We start from the raw sequence: 21943 nt of genomic DNA on the forward strand, positions 1-21943 counted from the left end.
TAAAAAATATAGTTGCGGATGATATTGACCGACAAATGGCTTAAAGTAACAATGTTGGTTCGTCTTCTCGGTCACATGATAGAGAAATGCAAGTTCAACGTGAGGAAATTGTCCGTACTATGTGGGAGGATTATATTAAAGACTAGTACATTACAATTTATGTTCAATTTTTTTTATTAAATTAAAGTTGAATGAAACAATTACTTAAATGGAGAACAAATAGCTTTGTAATAATTTATTATGCGATTTTATAATTTTTTGTTTATTTAATAAGATTGAATAAACAATTGAGGCTATTTTAATAGTTTTACAACTTATGAGATTCTTATGTTTATGAGAAAATATACAACACAAAAATTTCATATCGCATGTTCAAACAAAACTTCAATTTCATCTTATGATTCCATATCATAATTCCATATCACATGGCCAAACAGACCCTAATTATTGTCAAATACTGTTTGGATTTTGCCCTGATTTTCTTACCATAATTTAAGATTTATTTTTCCTTAAAGAAAAGACAAAACATTACCATAAATGTTTTTACTTTTCTTGAAAGGAAAATATATTATTCTTTCATATTTGGTTTATTTTTTCCTTTTAGGAAAATGATTTGGAGTAGCTAGTCCTTTTCTAGTAAGAAAAGGTTTTAGGACTCTATAAATATAAGTTTGTTTCTTCTAACACAATAACAATAACATCCACAACGTAGTCATTTAGAGAGTTCTGTTTTTGGGGAGATTTAATATCTCAACAGTTTTAATTTCTTTATATTAGTTTTCATATAATAATATTAGTTTTTAGTATAAGTTTTTGTCATCTGATTTATCAATCATATTATTTGCAATTGTAAGGTTCCGCATGACGCCCTAATCCCCTTCAGAACTCAACAAACACGCCTACAAATATCTCTCTCTTTAATCATGTCTAGATTAATACAAATAATTATAATTGTATGGTAGTATAAAGTATTATTTTATTAACAATTCAATTTTACAGATGACCGGAGGCGGAGCTAAGTGGGGGTTCGTGGTTTTGGACGAACCTGATAACTTTTCTGCAGACCCTATATTTTTACTAGAAAATTAAATAAATGTATATGTATATTAACTTGTGAACCCGATTCAGTGGTAGTGAAGTGACTGTGAAATGCTAGAGTTGTGTTCGAACCCCCCTTAATCTGAACTAGCCTCTCTTTTTGAACCCTCAAACTCTTAATCCTGGTTCCGCATCTGCAGATGACAATGATTCTTTTTCTTATAAGTACTAGTACTATTTTCTGTATTGCTAAGCCAGAATTTTTATTAAGAAATTTTAAAACTATGAAAATGTAAACATAATGTAACTTTTTGTGGGAAAAAAATCGGATAAATCCTTGGACCCTTACTAGCTCTGCTCTTGCCTGAGAGAATATATCTCTCTTTATTTTTATTTTTTTAATAGCTATTTTTTTTCTTTTGTTGTGACTTTGTTTGTGTGCCTTTGCTGCCCTAGAGTAATTTGTAAATGTTATAGCAAAAGATTATAGCTATTGCAAAATAATTGAGTCATAATAGAACTTATTTTATTAGTATCTATAGTTCATGTCAAACTTGAAAATTCAAACGAGAATGGTGAAATTATAGGAGATATATACCATACTCTCGTTTTATATGAATTAATTATATACTCGATACTAGTCAATTAAGTGTATGAGGAATAGTATTATGGGAGATTTTGATGCAAATATATATATATACATATATATATATATATAAAACTATGAAAATGTAAACATAATGTAACTTTTTGTGGGAAAAAAATCGGATAAATCCTTGGACCCTTACTAGCTCTGCTCTTGCCTGAGAGAATATATCTCTCTTTATTTTTATTTTTTTAATAGCTATTTTTTTTCTTTTGTTGTGACTTTGTTTGTGTGCCTTTGCTGCCCTAGAGTAATTTGTAAATGTTATAGCAAAAGATTATAGCTATTGCAAAATAATTGAGTCATAATAGAACTTATTTTATTAGTATCTATAGTTCATGTCAAACTTGAAAATTCAAACGAGAATGGTGAAATTATAGGAGATATATACCATACTCTCGTTTTATATGAATTAATTATATACTCGATACTAGTCAATTAAGTGTATGAGGAATAGTATTATGGGAGATTTTGATGCAAATATATATATATATATATATATATATATATATATATATTGATAAAATTACTCAATATTTACAAAGATAGAAGGTAACAAAGTATTTTCTCAATAATTGAGGTGTACATATTGATGATGAATAGGCAGGAGCTAGTGGGCAAAAGCTCATGCTTGGATATTGATGAAAGGTAATTAGTGTGGTTTTCTTTTTTGTTAATTTATGTAGGAAATGATGGAGGGAACTAAAAAAAAACAGACATATTGAACATGGAGTGTTATTTGATCAAATTAAAGAGAATAATTTTATTGGTAATTGTGTCTTAATTATAATGATGCCCAATCAAAGCTATACTCTAAAATTTTACAAGTTTAATTAAGAGTCAAGATGTAGGTGATGATTTGGTAGGAGCTATATGGAAGTAACATGCTTAGATGCAAAAAGGGTAATTAGTGGTGTCTCTCTTGTTAACTTAGGTAAGAAATTATGATGTTGTGGCAAACACCACTAATCATTTGAATGGGCTCTAACTTTTAAAAAAGATATTGTGTTTCGTGATCATCGACTCAAATCATCATTGTGATTTTATTTACTTTTACAATATAGTTAAGAATTTTTTTTATATGACGGGGTGAACATTTTGCAATAACTGAATAATTCAACTACTATAATGGGTTATAATTTTCAAATTAGAAAACATTTCCATTAATCAGAGATTGTGAGTTCAAGCCATCGAAATATTTTTCATTTTAATAAACCTTACGCAACACATCAAATTAATAGGATCTCTAAAAGAGATACTAGTATCTGAGTTATGATACCGAACGAAAAAAATAAAAATAAATATTTCCCTTCTCATAGCTTTTTAACAAAAGTTTCCAAAAAAAAAAATGTGTTTAGAAGTTTACAAGAAATGGGGATAGAGATTTTAAGAAGTTGATCTCATCCATTCCTTCTTCTTTTTCTTTGCATACACACTTATTATATAAAATATAAAATATAAAATATAAATATAATAAATATATATACATGATGAACAACTATAATTGATGGTGATTGATGAGATGAAAACAAAAAAAAAAAATGAAAGTAATACAAAGATAGTTGATCTTTGGAAGAAATCTAAAAATGGCTATCTATTCCTATCTAGATATATGATTGATTCTTTTTCTATTACAAAACCATGTGAACAGCTACCATTGATAGTGATTTTCTTTCAATTCACAAATATGCATTAAAATAAATTTTTTATTTGTTTTCCTTACTTCATTTTTAATTCGTTTAAAAAAAAATGATTTTTTTTAATAACTTTTCACATGACATAATTAATACATTCTACATATTGTTAATTATCAAGCATAGGATTTAAAAAAAAAAAAATTTCTTAAATTTTATATCAAGTTAAAATCAGATAAATAAATTGAAACGGATGAAGTAATTGTTTAGGGGAGATGGAAAAATTGGAGAAAAATTAGAAGGATGTTTGTTGTGGGTCCTTTCCTAAAAAAAGAAAAGAAAAGAAAAAGTGAAAAGATGGGTTATAAGGAATTTGCTGACATGGCCATGTGTTTTATGGGACCCACGTGGGATATTGTACCACCTATCATGGAGGGGTCTGGACATAGCTGTACAAAACTATAACGTTTACAACTTGAGTTTTTTTGTTTGTTTTTTATCCGATGTTTGGTATTCATTATAAATTTTTGAAGCTTAATTAATTTGGATTGATGATAAGAAATTTTGTGTTAACGTATAAAACGCTTTCTAAACTTGAAATTGAGATATCTCAGGAATAATTACTATTTCCATCTTTGAAATTTCTTTCTTCCACCCAAATATAATTTTCCAGGTTGTCAAGTGGACTTTGTTCTCTTCTTCTTACTTTAATAGAAAGAAAATATAAACGAATTACATAGATATTATATGACAAATTTGGACATCACGAAATGAAATTATTTGTCCCAATCCATTATTGTTGGTGTTTTGATAATCACAAGTATAAATATGTATATTTTGAATTATCTTCTCGTTGTATATTCCCTCTTCTTCTTTTTTATTTTCGTTCATTTTTTAATGAAAACTGGTACTACTTTGAATAACCTACGTACTCCAATGGCCATAGACTAATTGTGGTTGTAGAGGAATGAATATGTTTCTTTCACCCTTAATCAAAAGTCTAGTTTGAACCCAAAATTAAAAAATAAATCTTATTAAGAAATGTAAACCACACTAGGTAAGTCCTATGTGCGATAGACTTGAGTCACTCAACTCAAAAAATATTAGAAGAGATTTATCTCAAATTATTTATTCGGATGACCACCCGAAGGATCAAATTTAAATTAATCGGGGCCATTTGATCATTTTCCTACAATGAGCGCACTAACTTCTGATGGTGAACCAAATTGGGCCCATATGTAGAATATTAGTAATTAAGTTGTTATTTTGGAGCAAGTTTAAATTATTTAAAAGTCAACTGCAGCTCTTCAAACATACTGTATAGTGCATATGTTGATGAATGGTCATGACCAATAAAAGAGTAGTTACTTTTAAAATCCATCAAAGTGTAAACTACTCCAAAATTACGCGAAATCTGTAACTAAAACTCTAGCTTTACCTCAGATACATAACATAGTCTAAATAGAAGTAAAAAAAAAAAGAGCGATAAGCTGTAATAAATATACAATAAAAGAAGTATACTATTTGTTATGATTATGATCAATATATATTGACAAAAAAATAAAGTTGGGCCACTAGGCATTATATTGTTCTAAACCTATAATATGTGATAGAAAATACGAGGATTTTTATGTGCATGCGTATAAATATATGGACCATGCAACAAATAATAACACCAATCCTTTAGCTAGCTAGTGGCTCATGATTTTGACAACATATTATTCATCCTTGTACAATTAATGTAATTAATGTCTCCAAGAGACAACTTGTAATCAATGGGTTTGAAAAGATCTTTAATCATCTTACATAGTACTATGCTTATTGCTCTCTAAATAATACTACTAATAATAATTACCAGTTCATATATATTTCATCTTTGAGATTGTAAATTCATTTGATTTTAGTTTCAGCAATCACCCCATTTTAGTTCTTTAGTCCTCATTTAGGAAATAACGAAAAAGTCCAACTTTGTTTAATAACTTGTAAAGTTGGCAAATGGACCCAAAAACATAAACCAGATAACATGAGTCATCTTTAATGCTTGTTCCAACCATGTTTTCATTTTAATTGTTTCAACATACCAACAAAATCTTAGCTCATCCACCAAGGATTTCTTGCCCTACCCACAACAACAACCAAAAAGAAGAAGAAGAAGAAAATACATATATTAGTTATACTTATTATTCTTTGTACCCCTAAATGTCATGTTGATAAGCACTTAACATTGTGAAGTTTGACAAGTTGGCCAATATTCAACTTCTCTTTTCAGCTGGCACACTAGGAAACTAAATGATTAAAGGGATATATATTGGGCTATACCAATTTTCAGTTGGCCTCAGTAGTCCTTTTTCCCAACAGCTATTTTAGTAAATAACATTTCTTTTAGATCATGATCTAATATTTTCTTTATAAGATTGAGCAATAAACATCAAAGCTGAGTACTCTTAACGTTATCCGAAAGGATACATTTGACCTAAAAACAGAATATGTGCACATATAATGCTTCATTCTGAGAAATGATAACTCCTTTGTGGTCATCAAATCTTTTTTCAAAATGTATATATTATTATCGTTCTTTGTTCTTCTTTCCAATGTCTTAAATCACAACATTTGAATTTCGAGACACACATATCCTAAACATATGTATTGGTATCTGTAATTCTATTAGTAGTTCTTTTCATTTTCTGCATTTTTACATTCCTCAGTCCAAAAGAATGGGAAAAAAAAAATGAAGAACAAGCCAACAACCATATAAACAACTGAAAACTCATCACCACTGGAGGAAAAGCTGGCAACTGAAGTTATTGCCATACCCTCCGCTCTCTTTCACTCTAAAGAATGCAGAGCAAAAGATTGACAAAGAAAGAAAAAAGAAAAAAAAGATACACATCTTTGATTGCTTAAGCATCAAACTCAGCTAAGTAGGAACATTTACCACTTCCCACTTGCTGTTTTTCGCTTTCCTTCTAAGGCAGCCGCCGCTCTTCCCATCTTTGCAGAAGGTGAGATTAACCCATTAGAAAGTCTCCTGGTTGGTGGTGGAGGAATCAAGCTCCTGCATTGATTTACATAGCAACAGGTTAGTCATAAATGTGGATAAACACCAGAATGCATGTTATTTCATTTGACATATTTGGTTGGTTCTCTTCCTTGAGTTGGCATATAGAAAAGCTAAAGGTTTAGAAAGCATGTGTCCACTGACAATTATTCATGTTGCAGACCTAATAAACAGATAAAAGTGTTCAGTTTACGCTTTTAGATGAGAAAGACACAGACTTAATGGAGAATGGATAAAGATGAGGCACACCCAAAAATAACAAGTTAAATGCACTCATGAGCTACAATACCTTATTTCTGGCTTCTTCACTTGCTTAGGACTAGGTTTTTTGAGTTTGGATCCCAGTCCATTGGGAGTCTGACTAACCTTCTGAGGATTCGGTTGCCAACCGTATTCAAGCTCAGAAGACTCACTTGTTGCGGCTTCCAGGTCATCGAAATCATCTATGGAACCTGCTTCAGACCGAGTCCTACTTGCTTCGTAGTCTTGGCCTTCCTTTTTGTTTCCTGCAACTTTGTTTATATGTTGTTCTGGATACACCTTTGAACTATCAGGTGGGCATTTCCTATATAACAGGTCAGGTGAAATCCTGGTTTCTTCTTCCCATCCTCTTAAGGAATTACTTCTACTCAGACCATCTTGCTTATTCACCATAATTTTGTCAACCCAATCACCAGAAACTGATTCTCTGTCCTCTTCCCTTGATACAGGATTATTGCCTGGTGGAGACGGAGGAGAATTCGTCTGGAAGTCTTTGGGATCTAAGCTTCGCCTTCTCATTTTTGACGTAGATTTCTTCTTAACCTGAGAAAAGATTTGAAAACATCAACAACTTTGAGCTTCCAGTGCAAGTAAACTGCATAGAAAGAAAAATACATTTGCTTGTTCTGTAATTAGAAAGGTAACAAGGGGAAGACTCTTCTTAGCATCATTGCTTACTAAATTGAAGAGACTTGAATTATCCAGAAGTCAGAGAAACATGAGAGATAATCAGAGCATAATAACATTTTACATCTTTAAAAACAAAAAACATTTTTACATCTAAAATACTATTAAATGATTTCAAGGTTTTAGAATGGTTAGTGATTTAAGCAAAATGAAACTCTTGAGCAACTGTCATTGGTGTGTTTCTATTCTAGATCATAAAAGTTACAATGTGCAAGCAGTGAAGCATAAAATTTGAAATGCGTTAAAATAATAAATATATTTTATACGAGGGAAAAAGCTAGATGAGGAAAATACAAAAAACTATACCTCTATGTTACCACTAACATCTTCCATACTATGCCAACTAGAAGAAAGAGAAGATCCAGAAGATCCTACTCTGACTCTTTCGGGAGTACTTGATCTGGAAAGTGGACGGCGCCCTTGGTCTTCCTCCTTCCTTGCTAGGGCTGCCTTAAGACTGGAAATCTGTGGAAGGGGAAAAACTAGTAGTTTGATTGATTTGAAATTAGACAAAAACTAGAAACAGTAAGAGGTATATTTAAAATCCAAATGCAATTGACAAAAACTAGAAACGGTAAGAGGTATATTTAAAATCCAAATGCAATTCTTAGTTATATCAACTATAGACTTGACGTGAAAAGCAGTTCATTCCTACAAGTTCACAGAAAACCAAAAATATGGCAAATATGAAACCTGTTCTCTTAGTTCCTTGACATCAGAACCCTCTTTGTTCGCCCGTGCACTACCAAGCTCAACTGTAGAAACTCGTTCAGCAAATTTCAGAGTGCTAAGTGTTTCTCCAACAGCATTAAGCTCAGGACTTACATGAACGAACATCAAAGTTTTTGCTTGGCCTCCTGATAAAGAGGAATGCAAAAACTTGAATAGCAGAAATAAGAGGAACTAAACATTTTATGGCTACAGAACACAAGATCTTACCAAGAGAATCTTGAAGCAACTGTGTAAGCTTACTATTCCTGTAGGGAACATGTGAGTTCTTTTGGGCAAGTGAAGCAATGACATCTCCTAAAGCAGAAAGAGACTTGTTGATATGTGTAGCCTCCTTCAACCTATCACCCAGCACCTCTGACTTGTCCACTCTTTCACTTCCTGCCAGGTCAACGAGGTGCATTGAGCCACGAAGAATCGTACCAGATGTCATGTTTTTTCCTTGAACATGAACTGTAAGGCAACTGTAAATGTGCAAACATAAAAATTTTAGATACAAAGGAAAAGAACTTAAATCAGCAAGAACTTCCACCCTTTCCCCTTAAGACAGGAAAAATGGAAAAAGAAATGTATAAGCAGCACCTGTGAGAGCGACTACTTCTGTCATTCATGGCAGTAGCACTCACTGCACGATTCTTGTGCCCAAGGTTCATCAGATTCAACACATCAGAAGTTGATGTTACTGGAACGAGATTTGCATCAGGTACATTGAAACCCTTCTGGGAACTGTTGCGAATTTCTACTGTATTTAGAAGTTAAGTTCAAACATTTAAGAGGCCAACAGATAGGGAACTATTAGTAACTGTATTTAGAAGTTAAGTGAAAGAAGGATATTTTTTGTTAACTCCGTCTGGGGTAAGGAGATCCCTGACTTGCTCATTATAAATTTCAACCATCTGAACTGAAATATCATAAGAATTAACATCTTTTCTTTGTTCAGAGATATTGAATAGATCACTCAATGCCCTGTAATTCACACCAAGGGTTTCCTTCGTGAGATCTGATGGGCCAGTCTGTAGGTAAAGAAGTTAAGAACTATTAACATAATGTTGTTTGTTTTTTTCTCAAGTCTTAACCAAATGATATCCATATGTGATTAAAGGGTTCAGTAATAAAGTTCAACTGCCTAACCATCGTATGTGTTTTCCCTGATCCCGTTTGGCCGTAAGCAAAGATACAAACATTGTAGCCATCAAGAACAGACCGGATCAAAGGTTGTGTATCTGCAAACACTTCCTCTGCATTGCCATAAATAGAGGTGTTAGAATAAAATCTAAACCTACAATGTGCACGAAAAAGGAAAAGTATCGGGAACTTAGCGACCTTGGGTTCCAGAAGGACCAAAGACCTTGTTAAAAGTGAATGATTTCTTTCCCTCTTTTCCGTACTTTGAAGGAGTAGTTATTGTAATATTCCCGTCATCTAAGTGATCCACAGTGCTTAGACTGTTTGGTTGGCCAGGCAAGAAAGGTCGCACCCGGCAATACACTCTGATGTTCCCTGTCCAAAGAATAGTGGTTAATATCATCATAATCTAATAGCAGGATTCAATAAAATTTAATTTTTTTCTGTAAAAATTGTTACCTTTAAGGTCTTGCACTTGATTATACAGCTTCCGATTCTCCTCCAGAACCTTTTGGTAACTTGAAGCAGCGTGAGCCAAACCATGCAGATGTTTACCTATTCAAAAGAGATTTTAGTTGCAAAATCTAGTCACAATCTCAATTAGCATGAAACAGTCCAATTTTGCAGTACCCAGATTGCTGACTTCCTCTTGATATTTCAGTTGAAGAGACTGCAAGTCTACTTTAGCATCATGGAGAGTAGATTTCAATTGCTACAGATTATGAATAGGGTATGTCAATCAATCAGTTGAACTAAACATACTTCATTCTCAAATCTGCAACAGAACTCCTATACCTGTACTTCTTTATGTTGGTGTTCAACCAGCATCAGCTGCCTTACAACCGGTGTTGTTGATGCACCATCATCATCTATGTCTACCCTGCCGCATGTCCCCTCATCGGGTGCTTTTTCTTCATCCTCGATGATTGCGACCTGTGTCTCCTCACATGTAAGCTCCAGGGGAGATTCATCGGTTGTTGGAACAACTGTCTCTTTGTGGGAGGTCTTTGACTGTCATATCACCAAAAGTATGTAAGACTCAACTTTAAGCAAGAAAAGACAGATACATACTTTCAGCATTTTTCAACTGCTAAACAGAGCAATCTGTTCTGTCAGCCAAGAAGAAGTTGGAAGAAGTGCCTTGTATAATAAGTTGAAAAATAAAAAACACCAGTAATGAAAGAGCTCCAACCTGTTCATTTTGGCTGGCAAGCCGATGCTCAAATTCTTCCATGACTTTGCTCAACATATTCTCCACAATCTGTCCAAAATGAGTAACTTATTTCAGATAAGCAGAGGATCAACTTTTTTTTTTATTTGATCAGAGAACTCTTTAGCCAAATAGGATACTAGAGGAAGAAGTCAGCTAGATTCCAAAATTTCAAGTCCATGTTCCTCTCAAGAGATTCCCCAGAACTTAGGGAGCACCTGATTGTAGTAATCAGACAACCTAGTATTGTAGTTTGCTACTGCATTGGGCTTGAAAGAATACATCTTTCTAGGGTGATGCCAAACATTTTCTTTCTCTTTCTAATCATTACTGTCCATATAAACCTCAAACCTTATAATAATCCATCTAGACTAAATTTACTGTTCTTTACTAACCCTTTACGCTCTCAGGGGAGCCAGAGAGATATGCTAATTATGAGAGCCCTGCCTATGTTGTGAAGATTAAGTGTATTTCTATGAGCCAGGCAGATTATTTTCCATCCAACTATCTATTGGGAATCACAATCAGAAAGATGGTTATCATTCATGATGCCTTCCAACTGAACAAAGTAGCAGTGACGACTGACGCGACAAAGGGCTTAATACATGAAACATATCAAACCCTCTCGTGGAATCAAGCTAAGAACACTTACAAATGGAATATCTTCTTGCTTCTTGTCAGAGAGAAGATCGTGAACAAGCATTTGGAGGGAACTTGGGTTAACCTGGAAATGAAAGATTAGGATATTTAGTTCGCACAACATATTTTGAGATGCCAAACATTACAAAACAAGCTTACAAACCATTTCACGGGCTTCATGCCCAACATCACTGCTATCAGGAGACTTGTTGATGATAGATGAAGTCCTTGAGATTAAATTCATGAATGGCTCGGAATTTCTTCGGACAAATTGCTTTCCTGCAGATGACGGTTTTGAGTTCCCACTGTATTTCCATGATCCACTCCCACCTCCATGTTTCCACTCAGAGTAAGATTTCAATGCAAGCACACAACTGATGATTCTGGAAGATTTCCCTCCCTAATTCAGGAAACGACAAAACATTTCATGCTCTGGTTCAAGAGGTGGTTTTAAGTGTTAAATTGACTAGCTTGGAGCGCAACTAACAAGATGAAACAAACAAGTATCAAAGTTATCCCCAAATCATCTACTTACTTTCTCCAAATCAGATGCTTCAAAAGAGGGAATGCCCATTTCTTCTACCGCTACAAGGAAGTTACGGACATTTTCAAAGTATTGATATGCAGAAAGAGCAGCCCCATCAGGGACATTAACAGAATCAGGTGGTGCTTCAACTACCTAATTAGCAAAGTAGAACCATGTCATTGACTTGATGAAATTGATTAATATAAAAGATTGAAAGAGATGAATCAAAAGGTGCTTCAAAACCCCCACTTTTTGCACAGCACCAGGCTGAACTTTATTAAGAACATTGCAAAGTACGATTCCACTACGCAATCCAAGCCTGAAATCCTCTTCTGAAGGCTCTGCTGGCAAATCTTTAGCCGCAACCACTCCAATTGTCTTTCTGAGCCACCCTGCTGCTACATACCTTCTCAATGCTGCATTTTTTACATTCCAATTAAACATTCTCACTTACAATATAAGTGCATATAACTTTAAACCCTTTATCTTATAATAGGTACATTATGGTTTATCTGAAGAAGAAAAGATAAAGATGTGTCCTGTGGAAGAAACTCTGAAGATTCTAGCTCAAAAATAAAAGTTTTCCAGCTTATGCATTAGTTACAACACAAGCCACTCAACAGAACAGGCTCAGATATCATTTTCTTTTAAAATATTTAGTGATCATTTGAATCGAGCTACTAAATATTTCAGGGTACAATCTTGACTTTCAGCAAGGTTCTTCATATTTTCATTTTTTTTTTCTGTTACCCACCTAGTATCCAGTGCCCACGTTGAAGTTTGACTAAATCCGAATCCGCCCACATTGGGGGTAAAACAATCCCTAGCAAAGACAACTTTGTACCCAGGGGAACTCGAACCCGAAACCTTGTTGTTAATGATTAAGGAATACTTACCACTCTACAACAACCCTAGTTGATTCCATATTTTCATTTTATCTTTCAGGTGTAAGGAACAAAATCAACCAATTTAAGCCATAATGTGTATGCATTAATTAGCCTTTAAAGAGTTGCAACTCAACCCTGTATCATCACTTCCCTCTAGACTATTCACGAGACCGCCATCCCAAAAAAAATTCAAACAAAAAAAGAACCAACATTCTTCAATTAATGCAGAAAGACCGAGAATCCTGGAGAATGGGTGAATTTTTCTTCTTCTTTTCCTCGTTTCATGATTGACGGGAGACCGAGAATCTTGGAAATATACATACATAAAACATTCATAACAACAAACAAAGGAATTGATTCATGGCAAAATAAAGGAATAAAAGATACATACAAGCTTCCTCAGCTTTCCTAGAAGCCAAATCAATGTCGCTCAGTCCCTTTCCTTGTTGAAGAACTTCCTCCACCACTGATGCCACAGAAATTTGAACAGTCCCCTCTTCCGTACCCATTGCCAAATGCAACAAATAAAAAATCACAACAACAAGATAGGGGAATCAAAAAAATTCAATGAATCAAAAAATATATCTGTGCATTGTATGTATGTATATATACATATATGTATTATGTATATACAGAGATGGGTGGAAGGATCTTTACGGAAGAACGACAACAAAATGGAAGGGCAGTTATAGAAGAAGAAGAAAAAAAATTATGATGAAAAACTGGGTTTGATTTTTTCTTTTTCTTTTTTTCTTTTCTAATTTGGAGTCAGATGAAATTGGCCAATGAAATTTATTTTGTATTTTAAGTTCATTCATCTCTCCGCAATCACCATGGCCACCTTCGCTTTTTTTCTCTTTCTCTCTCTAACACACAATCACTATAGGTACATACCAAACCACATTCCGAGCCGAAAGGTTCGGGTTTCTATTGGTACCTCTATTTCTTCTTTTCTTTCCTTTAATATATATAGATTTTTGTTTTAAATGTACTTATTTTTATAAGTATTTTTTTCCTTTTCTTCTAATTTCTTGCCTAAGTGAAAGAGGACATTTGCTTCTTTTTAAATTTTTATTTTTTAGTAGAAGTTAAAGTCAATTTTTAGAAATATTGTATGGGTTACATGCAAATTATTTTTCTCATACTGAAATTGATGTTTTTCCAATGATTTGACCAAACACAATTGTAACTCTTTTTTTAAAAATAAATAAATAATATATATATGTATAGATTCAACGAGGATCATTTCAAAATATATAAATTTTAAAATTTTGCTACTTTAATTATTACGGCTCAATGCTCATTTCAGATCAATAAAATCATAAGTATTCTTGTCCGACTCATCTTGAGAGTAAAAGATTATCCTAGGACCTAATCATAACCTCATTTCGAACTTAAATAATCTCTTATTGTGAATTTAAATTGACAGTCATTCTTCTTTTTTATATGAAGCACTAAAAGTTCTACATATTTATAATATTGGTACACTTTAGTCCTCTTTTAAACCCTTTTATCTATTTTTTTGACATCTAGAGATTAATCACCTCAAATTTCATATGTAATAATATATAATTTTGCTTCCTCACAATTTTATTCATCTACAATAAATTGATATAGAACTTAATGGTAAAAAATATATCACAAACCTCTTTTCTTCGCATGGAAAACAAAACCTAGTTATACATATAATTATCAACTTGATTTTTTGTCATCCATAATAATTTTTTTAAAAGATAAATAATCTCTCCTTTCGAGAAAACATTGGCAAAGTTTTTGTTGTCCATCAAATTTAGAACTTACGTTTGATTGGACAAATCTTTGTTGTCCATCAAGCATTATTCCCCAACAAAAAATTTCAAGTTAAGGTCATTTTGAAATTTTTTTTTTATTAAATGAAGATAAAAATTAAATTCCGGATATTTATCATATAAATTTGCAAAGGTTATAATATCCCTTTCTTAATATAATTTTCTTGAAAACGAAGTTTGAAATTTTTTAAAAGAAGTTAATTTCTTCATTATACATATAACTGACCTTAGTAATAGTGGAATATTCTAATTTTATTGTATGTATTATTAATGCATATACTCTATATACTTTTAACTCACGAAACATCAAATAATTTATTATTTAGTTCTTTTTCTTCTTAGCTAAATCTTATTCTTGGTGCTATAGTATTTAGTTGTTTCTATTTTTATTTTTCTTCTTAAATATGAATATAATAGAAGATTATATTCTATTCGTTTTTGTTTTTAGAAGTTCATTATTATTATTATTAGCAATTTAGTTTTGGTCCACTCTTTTTATGAATGGAGTCCAGGGAAATAAAATGTATTGGAGCTTAAATGTTTAATTAATAATATATATATATATATATATATATATATGTGTGTGTGTGTGTGTGTGTGGTTTTATCCAAAATATTATTTGAAAGATAAAGAAAAGTTGGCTATAGAATTAAAAATAGGATAAAAAGTGGATGCCTTTACTTATGTTTGAAGACATATATAACGTGGTCGTATAATAATTAGTACAAGACTTGATTACTTTTTAGCCATTTTTCTTTAGACATTTCTTAAGCTGTGAGATTTTAATACTGTGGATCCATTTAATCCTGCCTTGTTCATGGATAACATTGAAATATTTATTTATATATCATTTCATTATTGTCTCATCAACATAGTTCCATCATGATCTATCTCCAAAATCTAACAATTATATTCTTGTTTCTCTTTATTTAATTAAAGGTGCAATGCATATTCAAAAAGTAGAAATATATACAAATAGTTTAACTAGCCAAAAGAAGGGAAAATGTCATATATGTAATCACTTTCAAGTATATATTTGAAACAGTTGTTACTGATGATCATTAGCCAAAGTTTCACCACATTAATGTCTATATCATCAACCAAACCCTATTTCATGAAATAATAGTTCTTCCTAAATTAGTCATATTCTTGATTGACAAGAGAAGAAAAAGCTAGGGAAGTTGGTTCCCTTTTGCTTTCCACAATATAATGGATATTATAACTTAGTTGATCTTATATCCCTTTTAAAGAAAATATAGGTTGAAATTTATGAAGATTAGCTGTGGAAACATGTTAACAATATAGTTAATTGTTAATATAGGTGGCATTTAAACTAAATTAGAGTATTTTTAGGGGCCAAATAAGTCTTTGCATATGTTCAACCAAATTGAAAAATTGATACGAGATTAGTTATTTATTATGATATTACTTTTCATTGATTGTTTGATTTGTTGTATTAAAAATAACATGTAGGATAATCTTTAATTATAATTTATTTATTTACAAAAATACCCCCATCTAATTTAGTAGAAAAAAGATTTAAGGGACTCCGGGCTATTTTTGTCATTTTATTTCCAATTAACTAATTAATCCTAATACTATTGATCCACCCTTCTGCATAAATAATTTAAACTGATATTATTAATTACTAATTCTGTTATAACATATTTGAAAATTAGTAATCTAACCAGGAATAAAACAGTGTTAGATTTTTATGTATATCATATAGAGGACCCTTGAAATCTAGCCGAGTATATAATATTAGACACGTCAATATATTTAACTAGTGAAGTATTTGAACATCTACATTAATACTACTATTCACAATAAAATTAAGTTATGTACTCCATATTAATTATAGGCATAACACATAAACATAATTCTTAACTTCGCTTTAGCGGATAACTATATAGACCCTTCAACTTTGAGTGTGCACAAGTAGACATTTAAACTTGTATAAAATAAAACAATTAGACACACGTGTCCTACATGACATAATACACGTAGGACATAAACTTGCCATTTAGGGTGTCATGTAGGACGAATTGTTCAATTTTGGACAAGTTTAAGTGTCTCCTTGTGCACATCCAAAGTTAATTGTCTGCTGATACCAAATTAAGAATCATGTTTATATATTATGGTTTAATTATAAATAAAAAATTGTCGTATTGGTTAGAAACAAATTAAAAAAAAGTAGTTACTGTAACAAGAAGATGATGGTTTTTTACTATTTAAAGAAATGTTTCAAAGCTATGGTGGAAGGGAGCATGTCAGTGAAAAAGGTGTCCTTTGCATATCTGTACAGAGACCATATTAGTAGAATCAAACGAGCCAGCAAGGCAATTAGAAAAGTTCATCTATTTGGTATATACTTCTCAGACATGACAGGAATCAAATTAAAGAGAAATTTTTCATGGACAGGACATTTGAACCTAGCTCTAGTGGGCAAGTCTGGGCGCGACCTCGTAAGAGAGGTGTTAGAAGTTCATGTCAGTGTGGAATGGAGTAATCAACCGTCTTTTTATGATCTCGATAAAAATTCTTATTTCATGAGCTAACTTTTGAGATTGTTACATGAATTATAACACATTTAATTATTGTATTAGTATTAGTTAATAAGAGGGACTTTCTACAAATATTTTTCTCTTCTCATGAAGTCTCAATCCTCTATTGGTTGAAATGTCTAATCTATTTTTCTTTGTGAAGTTAAGTGAAGGAAAAAAAAAAAAAAGAGTTATGGGTCAATTTACTATTCTAAGGTCGAAATAACGGTCGATAATATATTCAAAAGTAGGCTCAGAGCCGAAGCTGATAGCTTCGGATAGAAAATGCTCTGCCACATGGGCGCATAAGAAGTAGAAGGGACCCACAGTTCCTCCACGCCGGCTGCCGGCGTCGGACGTGTCAAGCAAATAGCGGGACCCACGATCCTACTAAAAGTCCCGCCAAAAATAATTTAGATTATTTTCTTTAAAAAAAAAGGGATAAATAACCTAAAATAGCCATTATTATTTTCCAAAATCGAATGAATATTTTAAGTGCTCAGTAATTGTTTTTTGAGAAAAGAAATAAGAGGTGCCAATGATCGAAGTGATTCAAAATTTTAATTGAATAAATACATAAAAAAAAATTCCTAAATTTGTCCATAGAATTTACTTTAACACTATAACTTACAGATAATTATTTACCCTTTTAACTCATTCCAAGTGAATTTAGCACCTCCTTAATTGATGACATGACAAGGAAAGTGTGATCACTCTCCCAAACTCGCAAAGCCACGGTATGCCACCATGAATGTAAAATCAACCATTTTCCATTCCTCTTCTTCCATCCCCACCCCATCTCTTCGATTCCACTAGAATAAAGAATGAAAAAAAAAATACATTTTGATTCCCTTGACAAGGACATAAAGCTTGTTGGAGGTTTTTATTGCGTGGTAAAAGAGAGCGGAACCACTATACCTTAACACTTTGAGGCGGTTTTCAGTTCATGAGGAAATAAAATTATTCGTACCGATAGTGTTTGTGGAGTTGATGATGGGTATTGTGGAAAATCATCCATATTCATTTCGATGTGGTGTTTATGAAGGATTTAATTACCTGGGCCCATTTTCATTCTTACCACCATTTCAATCTTCTCCCACAATTCTTTAATTTTATTATAAATTTGTTTTCAGACGTTTATTGTGGCTAAATTCGATTGACATCATTGATGTTGGAAATGGGTATTGATGTATTGTGAAATTGACAACAATGGCGTGATATTTTGGAGTTGATTTCAAGTGGTGGTGTTAAGAAATATGAAATTAATGGTAAAGGAGGCGATACAACTGTTGATGATGAGTATTATAGAGTTGACGGCGACCGATGATATTATTATCGGTGATGGGTATTGTGGAGTTGATGGTTGCAATAATGGTGTAGGTAGTGGTGGTAATGTTGTGAATTTGATGGCGGCGGTTAGGGGTGGGCGTTCAGTTCTTCGGTTCAGTTTAATCAAATTTCGATTCGGTTCTTCGGTATTCGGTTTTAGAAAAGTGTGCATAATATTTCATACCAAACTAGATTGGTTCGGTTCGATTTTTTCTACTTCGATTCGGTTTAGTTCGGTATTTTTAAATCAGTTTTTTTCGGTGTGAATAAAAATAAAGAGGGAATATGATAAAGTGTTAAGAGTTTCATGTGTTTAATTTATAATTAAGAAGACGCTGCATAGATGATTCTTTAACTAGAAGAATTCAAATTTTGTTTCTGTTGCTATCAAAGATGCCAAAGGATTTGTTAATTAGATGGATTATTTACCCTCCCATGTTGCTACAGAAATGATCAACTAAATATACAGCGACAAATTCAGCAAACATATGCAGATAAATGGTAAAGAGCACGCAACATTTATCTTTACTCACAAAACAAGGTCTACAAAGACTTGTCCACACATTTTTTTAAAAGAAAAACACAACACCATCAAATGACACTATCTCTTTGGATACACGATTCAACACATTCAAAACATAGACTTTAGGTCTTTAGGGTTTACACTTTACTGTTTTGTCATTTAAAAATTGAAATGGGCCAGGTAAATATTTTGAGTCAAAATATATAAGTATTATTAAGTAATATAATTTAAATATTTTTAAATTTATTTAATAAAACTTCGGTTCTTCGGTGCATCGTAGTTTCGGGACCCTTACACCGAACTCCAAACCGAAGTTCCGAAAATAAAGAACCAACATCGAACCGAAACACCGAAGAATCGAAATAGTTCGGTTCGATTCGATTTTTCAATTTTTCGGTATGTATGCCCACCCCTAGCGGCGGTAATGGAGAGGACGAGGAATAGAGTGTGGAATACTTGGTGAATGGCGGTGGATTTTCTGAATTCTATGGTGGTGGTATTGTGAGGAACAATGAAGGTTGGGGTGGGTGGTTTTTTATTTTGAAAAAATATATATAAAATATTTTTTTTGACATGTGGAGGTGCGTGCAACGCACCTACCTTTACAAGTATTTTTATATATTTTCTCAATTTTAATTTGTTAGACTCATATTTTATATTTTATATTTTGTATTTTTATCACCCAATTCATTGCACATTAAAAATTATGAGTTCAAAAACTAATATATATTATATTGAAGTTTTGTTGATCTCTTACACGTACATATATTTAAGCAACGTATTAAAAGTTAGTTAATGAGTTCAGTTGAATCGGTAGCCCATGAGCGGGCTACATTCGCGGATGTCGATCTAACTGCTAAATTTGGCAAGTGATCCTGCTGACTGCCGACGGTAGAAGGGCTCCACAAAATAGCTCTTTCTTTGTGATTCTGCACTTCTGGCAATTTAATTCAATCTCGCTGTTGTGTGCCAAATTTAGGGTTTTGAGGGGTAAGGGAGGATATGCATGTTCTTTAAAGCTACCATGACGTACCTTATTTATGTACCGTCCCCTTCACCAGCATTGAACCGACTCATATTGACTAACATACAATGCAAGTCTACTTAATAATCACTCTTATGATCATATCCAACATGAAACTAGCAACATGGTCCAACACAAAATTACATTCTACAAATAAGTTAAAAATGACATTTAATTTAGCTTCATTTGATATCTACGCTCTTTTACTTTGAGTGTGCACAATTAACAGACACTTAAATTTATATATAGCTGAACAAAATAGACACGCACGCACGTCCTACTTGACGTCATATGGACAACTCACATCGTACATGTATTATTCCCATTGAACGCATGTGAAAAAAAAGAGAGTAGTAGTTAAAAAAAGAAAAACTGGTAATTTAAGTGGGGTGGGGGGAGGAAAAAAAAAGAGATAAACTACCAAATTACTAGATTCACACAAAAAGTATAATTAATATTGTAATTTGAGAGGAATATACAAAGTAGATTTGCGTCTTGTGAAGTCAAGATGGATTAATGATGCTTTATATGACAAGTAAAGTAACATTAACATATAACTAAACTAGTTTAAGTGATACATTACACGACAAAAGCTGGGAATATACTTATATATATAAAAGTGGCAACTCATAGAACAAACAATCTTTATTTTCTTTTATAAAAGAAAAAAATGTAGTAGTATGTGCTGCTTCACCTTTCCTCTGCCAACCCCGGCCCCTAATCGGCCATACCAATATGGAGTATATATTCTTCCTTTAATTTTCTCTAGCTAATTACGTGGTTTCAATACAAACCTATTAATCCAGCCAAGGTTCACTACTTTTAATTAATTAAAACATCTTACTATTTTCTAATCACCAAGGTCCATTTTAAGGTGGTCCCAGGTTGCAGAAAGTCAGAGAATCAACCACTTAGTGGCCACATCCTTCTATTTAAATTAATAATAATAATGTTAGGAGTAATTATTTTTTAGAAAACTAACCAATGGTTCCCACTAAATACATGACATGATTCTTCCCATTTTATGTTAATTGAATGAGAATGACTCCCAACTCCAAATTTTGTAGCTTCTCATTTCGATGTTTTCTTTTCTTAGTGGAATGTAAACCTTCTTTTTTTCTCATAGAAAGAGTTTTAAGTTCAATGCACTTGACAAGAGGTCGAATTGCTCCATCTTAGATATGACTTTGAATCAATATCAAGAGGTAGGAGTTCCTATAGACAACTTTAGGTAATGACTTGTCAAAAACTAATAGACTAATTAATTAAGTGACACAAACTCTGACAAAAAAGAGAGGTTGGGTGACAATAATCTAAGGAATAGGCTATCCCAATGCTCCTCATTCCTCCTCAATGGGGATGTTTTCCTTTAAAAGGACAAAGGTCCCAATTTATATCAAAGGATAATGAAAAACATCTTTATTCACAATCCTAATTAACTCAGTTTCAACATGCATGGTCCACTTCTTCTATATATAAAAATATATTTTTGTCATCTAACCAACTTTTTATTAAAGTTAAGAGATGAAAATTGGTCCCAAACTTTTGGCTAATTATACAATGCATGTGGCTGTCATCAACACTATTCACTTAACAGGGACAACTCAACATATATATATATATATATACAACACATCTCAAAAAGCCTTGCGTGAGGAAAAAATAATGCTTCTCGAGACAAAAATAAAGTTATTCCAAATTAAGCATGCATTAATTAAAATGATTTGTCATATTAGTTTAATAAGCTACATTTAATTTGTTTTAGTCTAAAAAATTATTTTAAGTATATGCATGCATACTAGCTATACCCTATAGAAATCTTTTATTGTTGAGTTCTATATTTTAACATGGGTGCAGGCTTAAATGCCAAACTTTTAACAAGTTAGTTTCGTAAAATCATTACCTGGTGAAAGATAAAGATTTCAATGTTATATTGAGTTGTTGTTTCTTGCCCGATGTATAATATTTATATTGAAGCTTAACTAAAATTATTAAAATCACATATGCATTTTACTATCTAAGAGATGAGGAGTCCATTTAAAATCGTCTGCCCTACACTCACTCCTAAGTATATGCTTCAATAGGAATCACATAGGGTAGATTTTGGTACAACGCCACTCCGTACCCAACAGATAAAATATAGGGCAAATTACAGAAATCACATACTTTAAAGGCAAAATTACAATTTATCCCTTAAAAGTTTATAATTACAGAAATCCCTCATTTTCGCACATCAAATTAGTGTATCATCGCTTATATTATTGTATCTCGCGCAT

At 32.4% G+C, this 21943-nt stretch overlaps 1 protein-coding gene and 1 long non-coding RNA gene across 3 annotated transcripts; one reads left to right on the top strand and one right to left on the bottom strand.

Moving 5' to 3' along the window:
• Positions 1-5968: 5968 nt before the first annotated feature.
• Positions 5969-13140, bottom strand: LOC102592545 (kinesin-4). Its single transcript, XM_015307532.1, is given in 18 exon segments — positions 5969-6373; positions 6666-7180; positions 7631-7789; positions 8018-8181; positions 8264-8517; positions 8636-8792; positions 8847-9066; positions 9185-9291; positions 9377-9553; positions 9638-9733; positions 9809-9890; positions 9974-10189; positions 10371-10439; positions 11041-11112; positions 11191-11427; positions 11563-11706; positions 11803-11969; positions 12832-13140. Coding segments are annotated over 18 exon segments (3078 nt in total). The 5' UTR covers positions 12950-13140; the 3' UTR covers positions 5969-6249.
• Positions 6312-7337, top strand: LOC107060116 (uncharacterized). 2 transcript variants are annotated; one of them, XR_001473155.1, is made up of 2 exons: positions 6312-6397; positions 7087-7337. It is a non-coding gene; the product is annotated as an uncharacterized lncRNA (long non-coding RNA). The 2 variants fall into 2 exon arrangements; XR_001473156.1 differs by lacking the exon at positions 6312-6397 and adding an exon at positions 6862-6952.
• Positions 13141-21943: the final 8803 nt, after the last annotated feature.

This window comes from Solanum tuberosum, unplaced genomic scaffold (genome assembly GCF_000226075.1).
Source record: "Solanum tuberosum cultivar DM 1-3 516 R44 unplaced genomic scaffold, SolTub_3.0 scf00060, whole genome shotgun sequence".
Taxonomy (NCBI): Eukaryota; Viridiplantae; Streptophyta; class Magnoliopsida; order Solanales; family Solanaceae; genus Solanum; species Solanum tuberosum.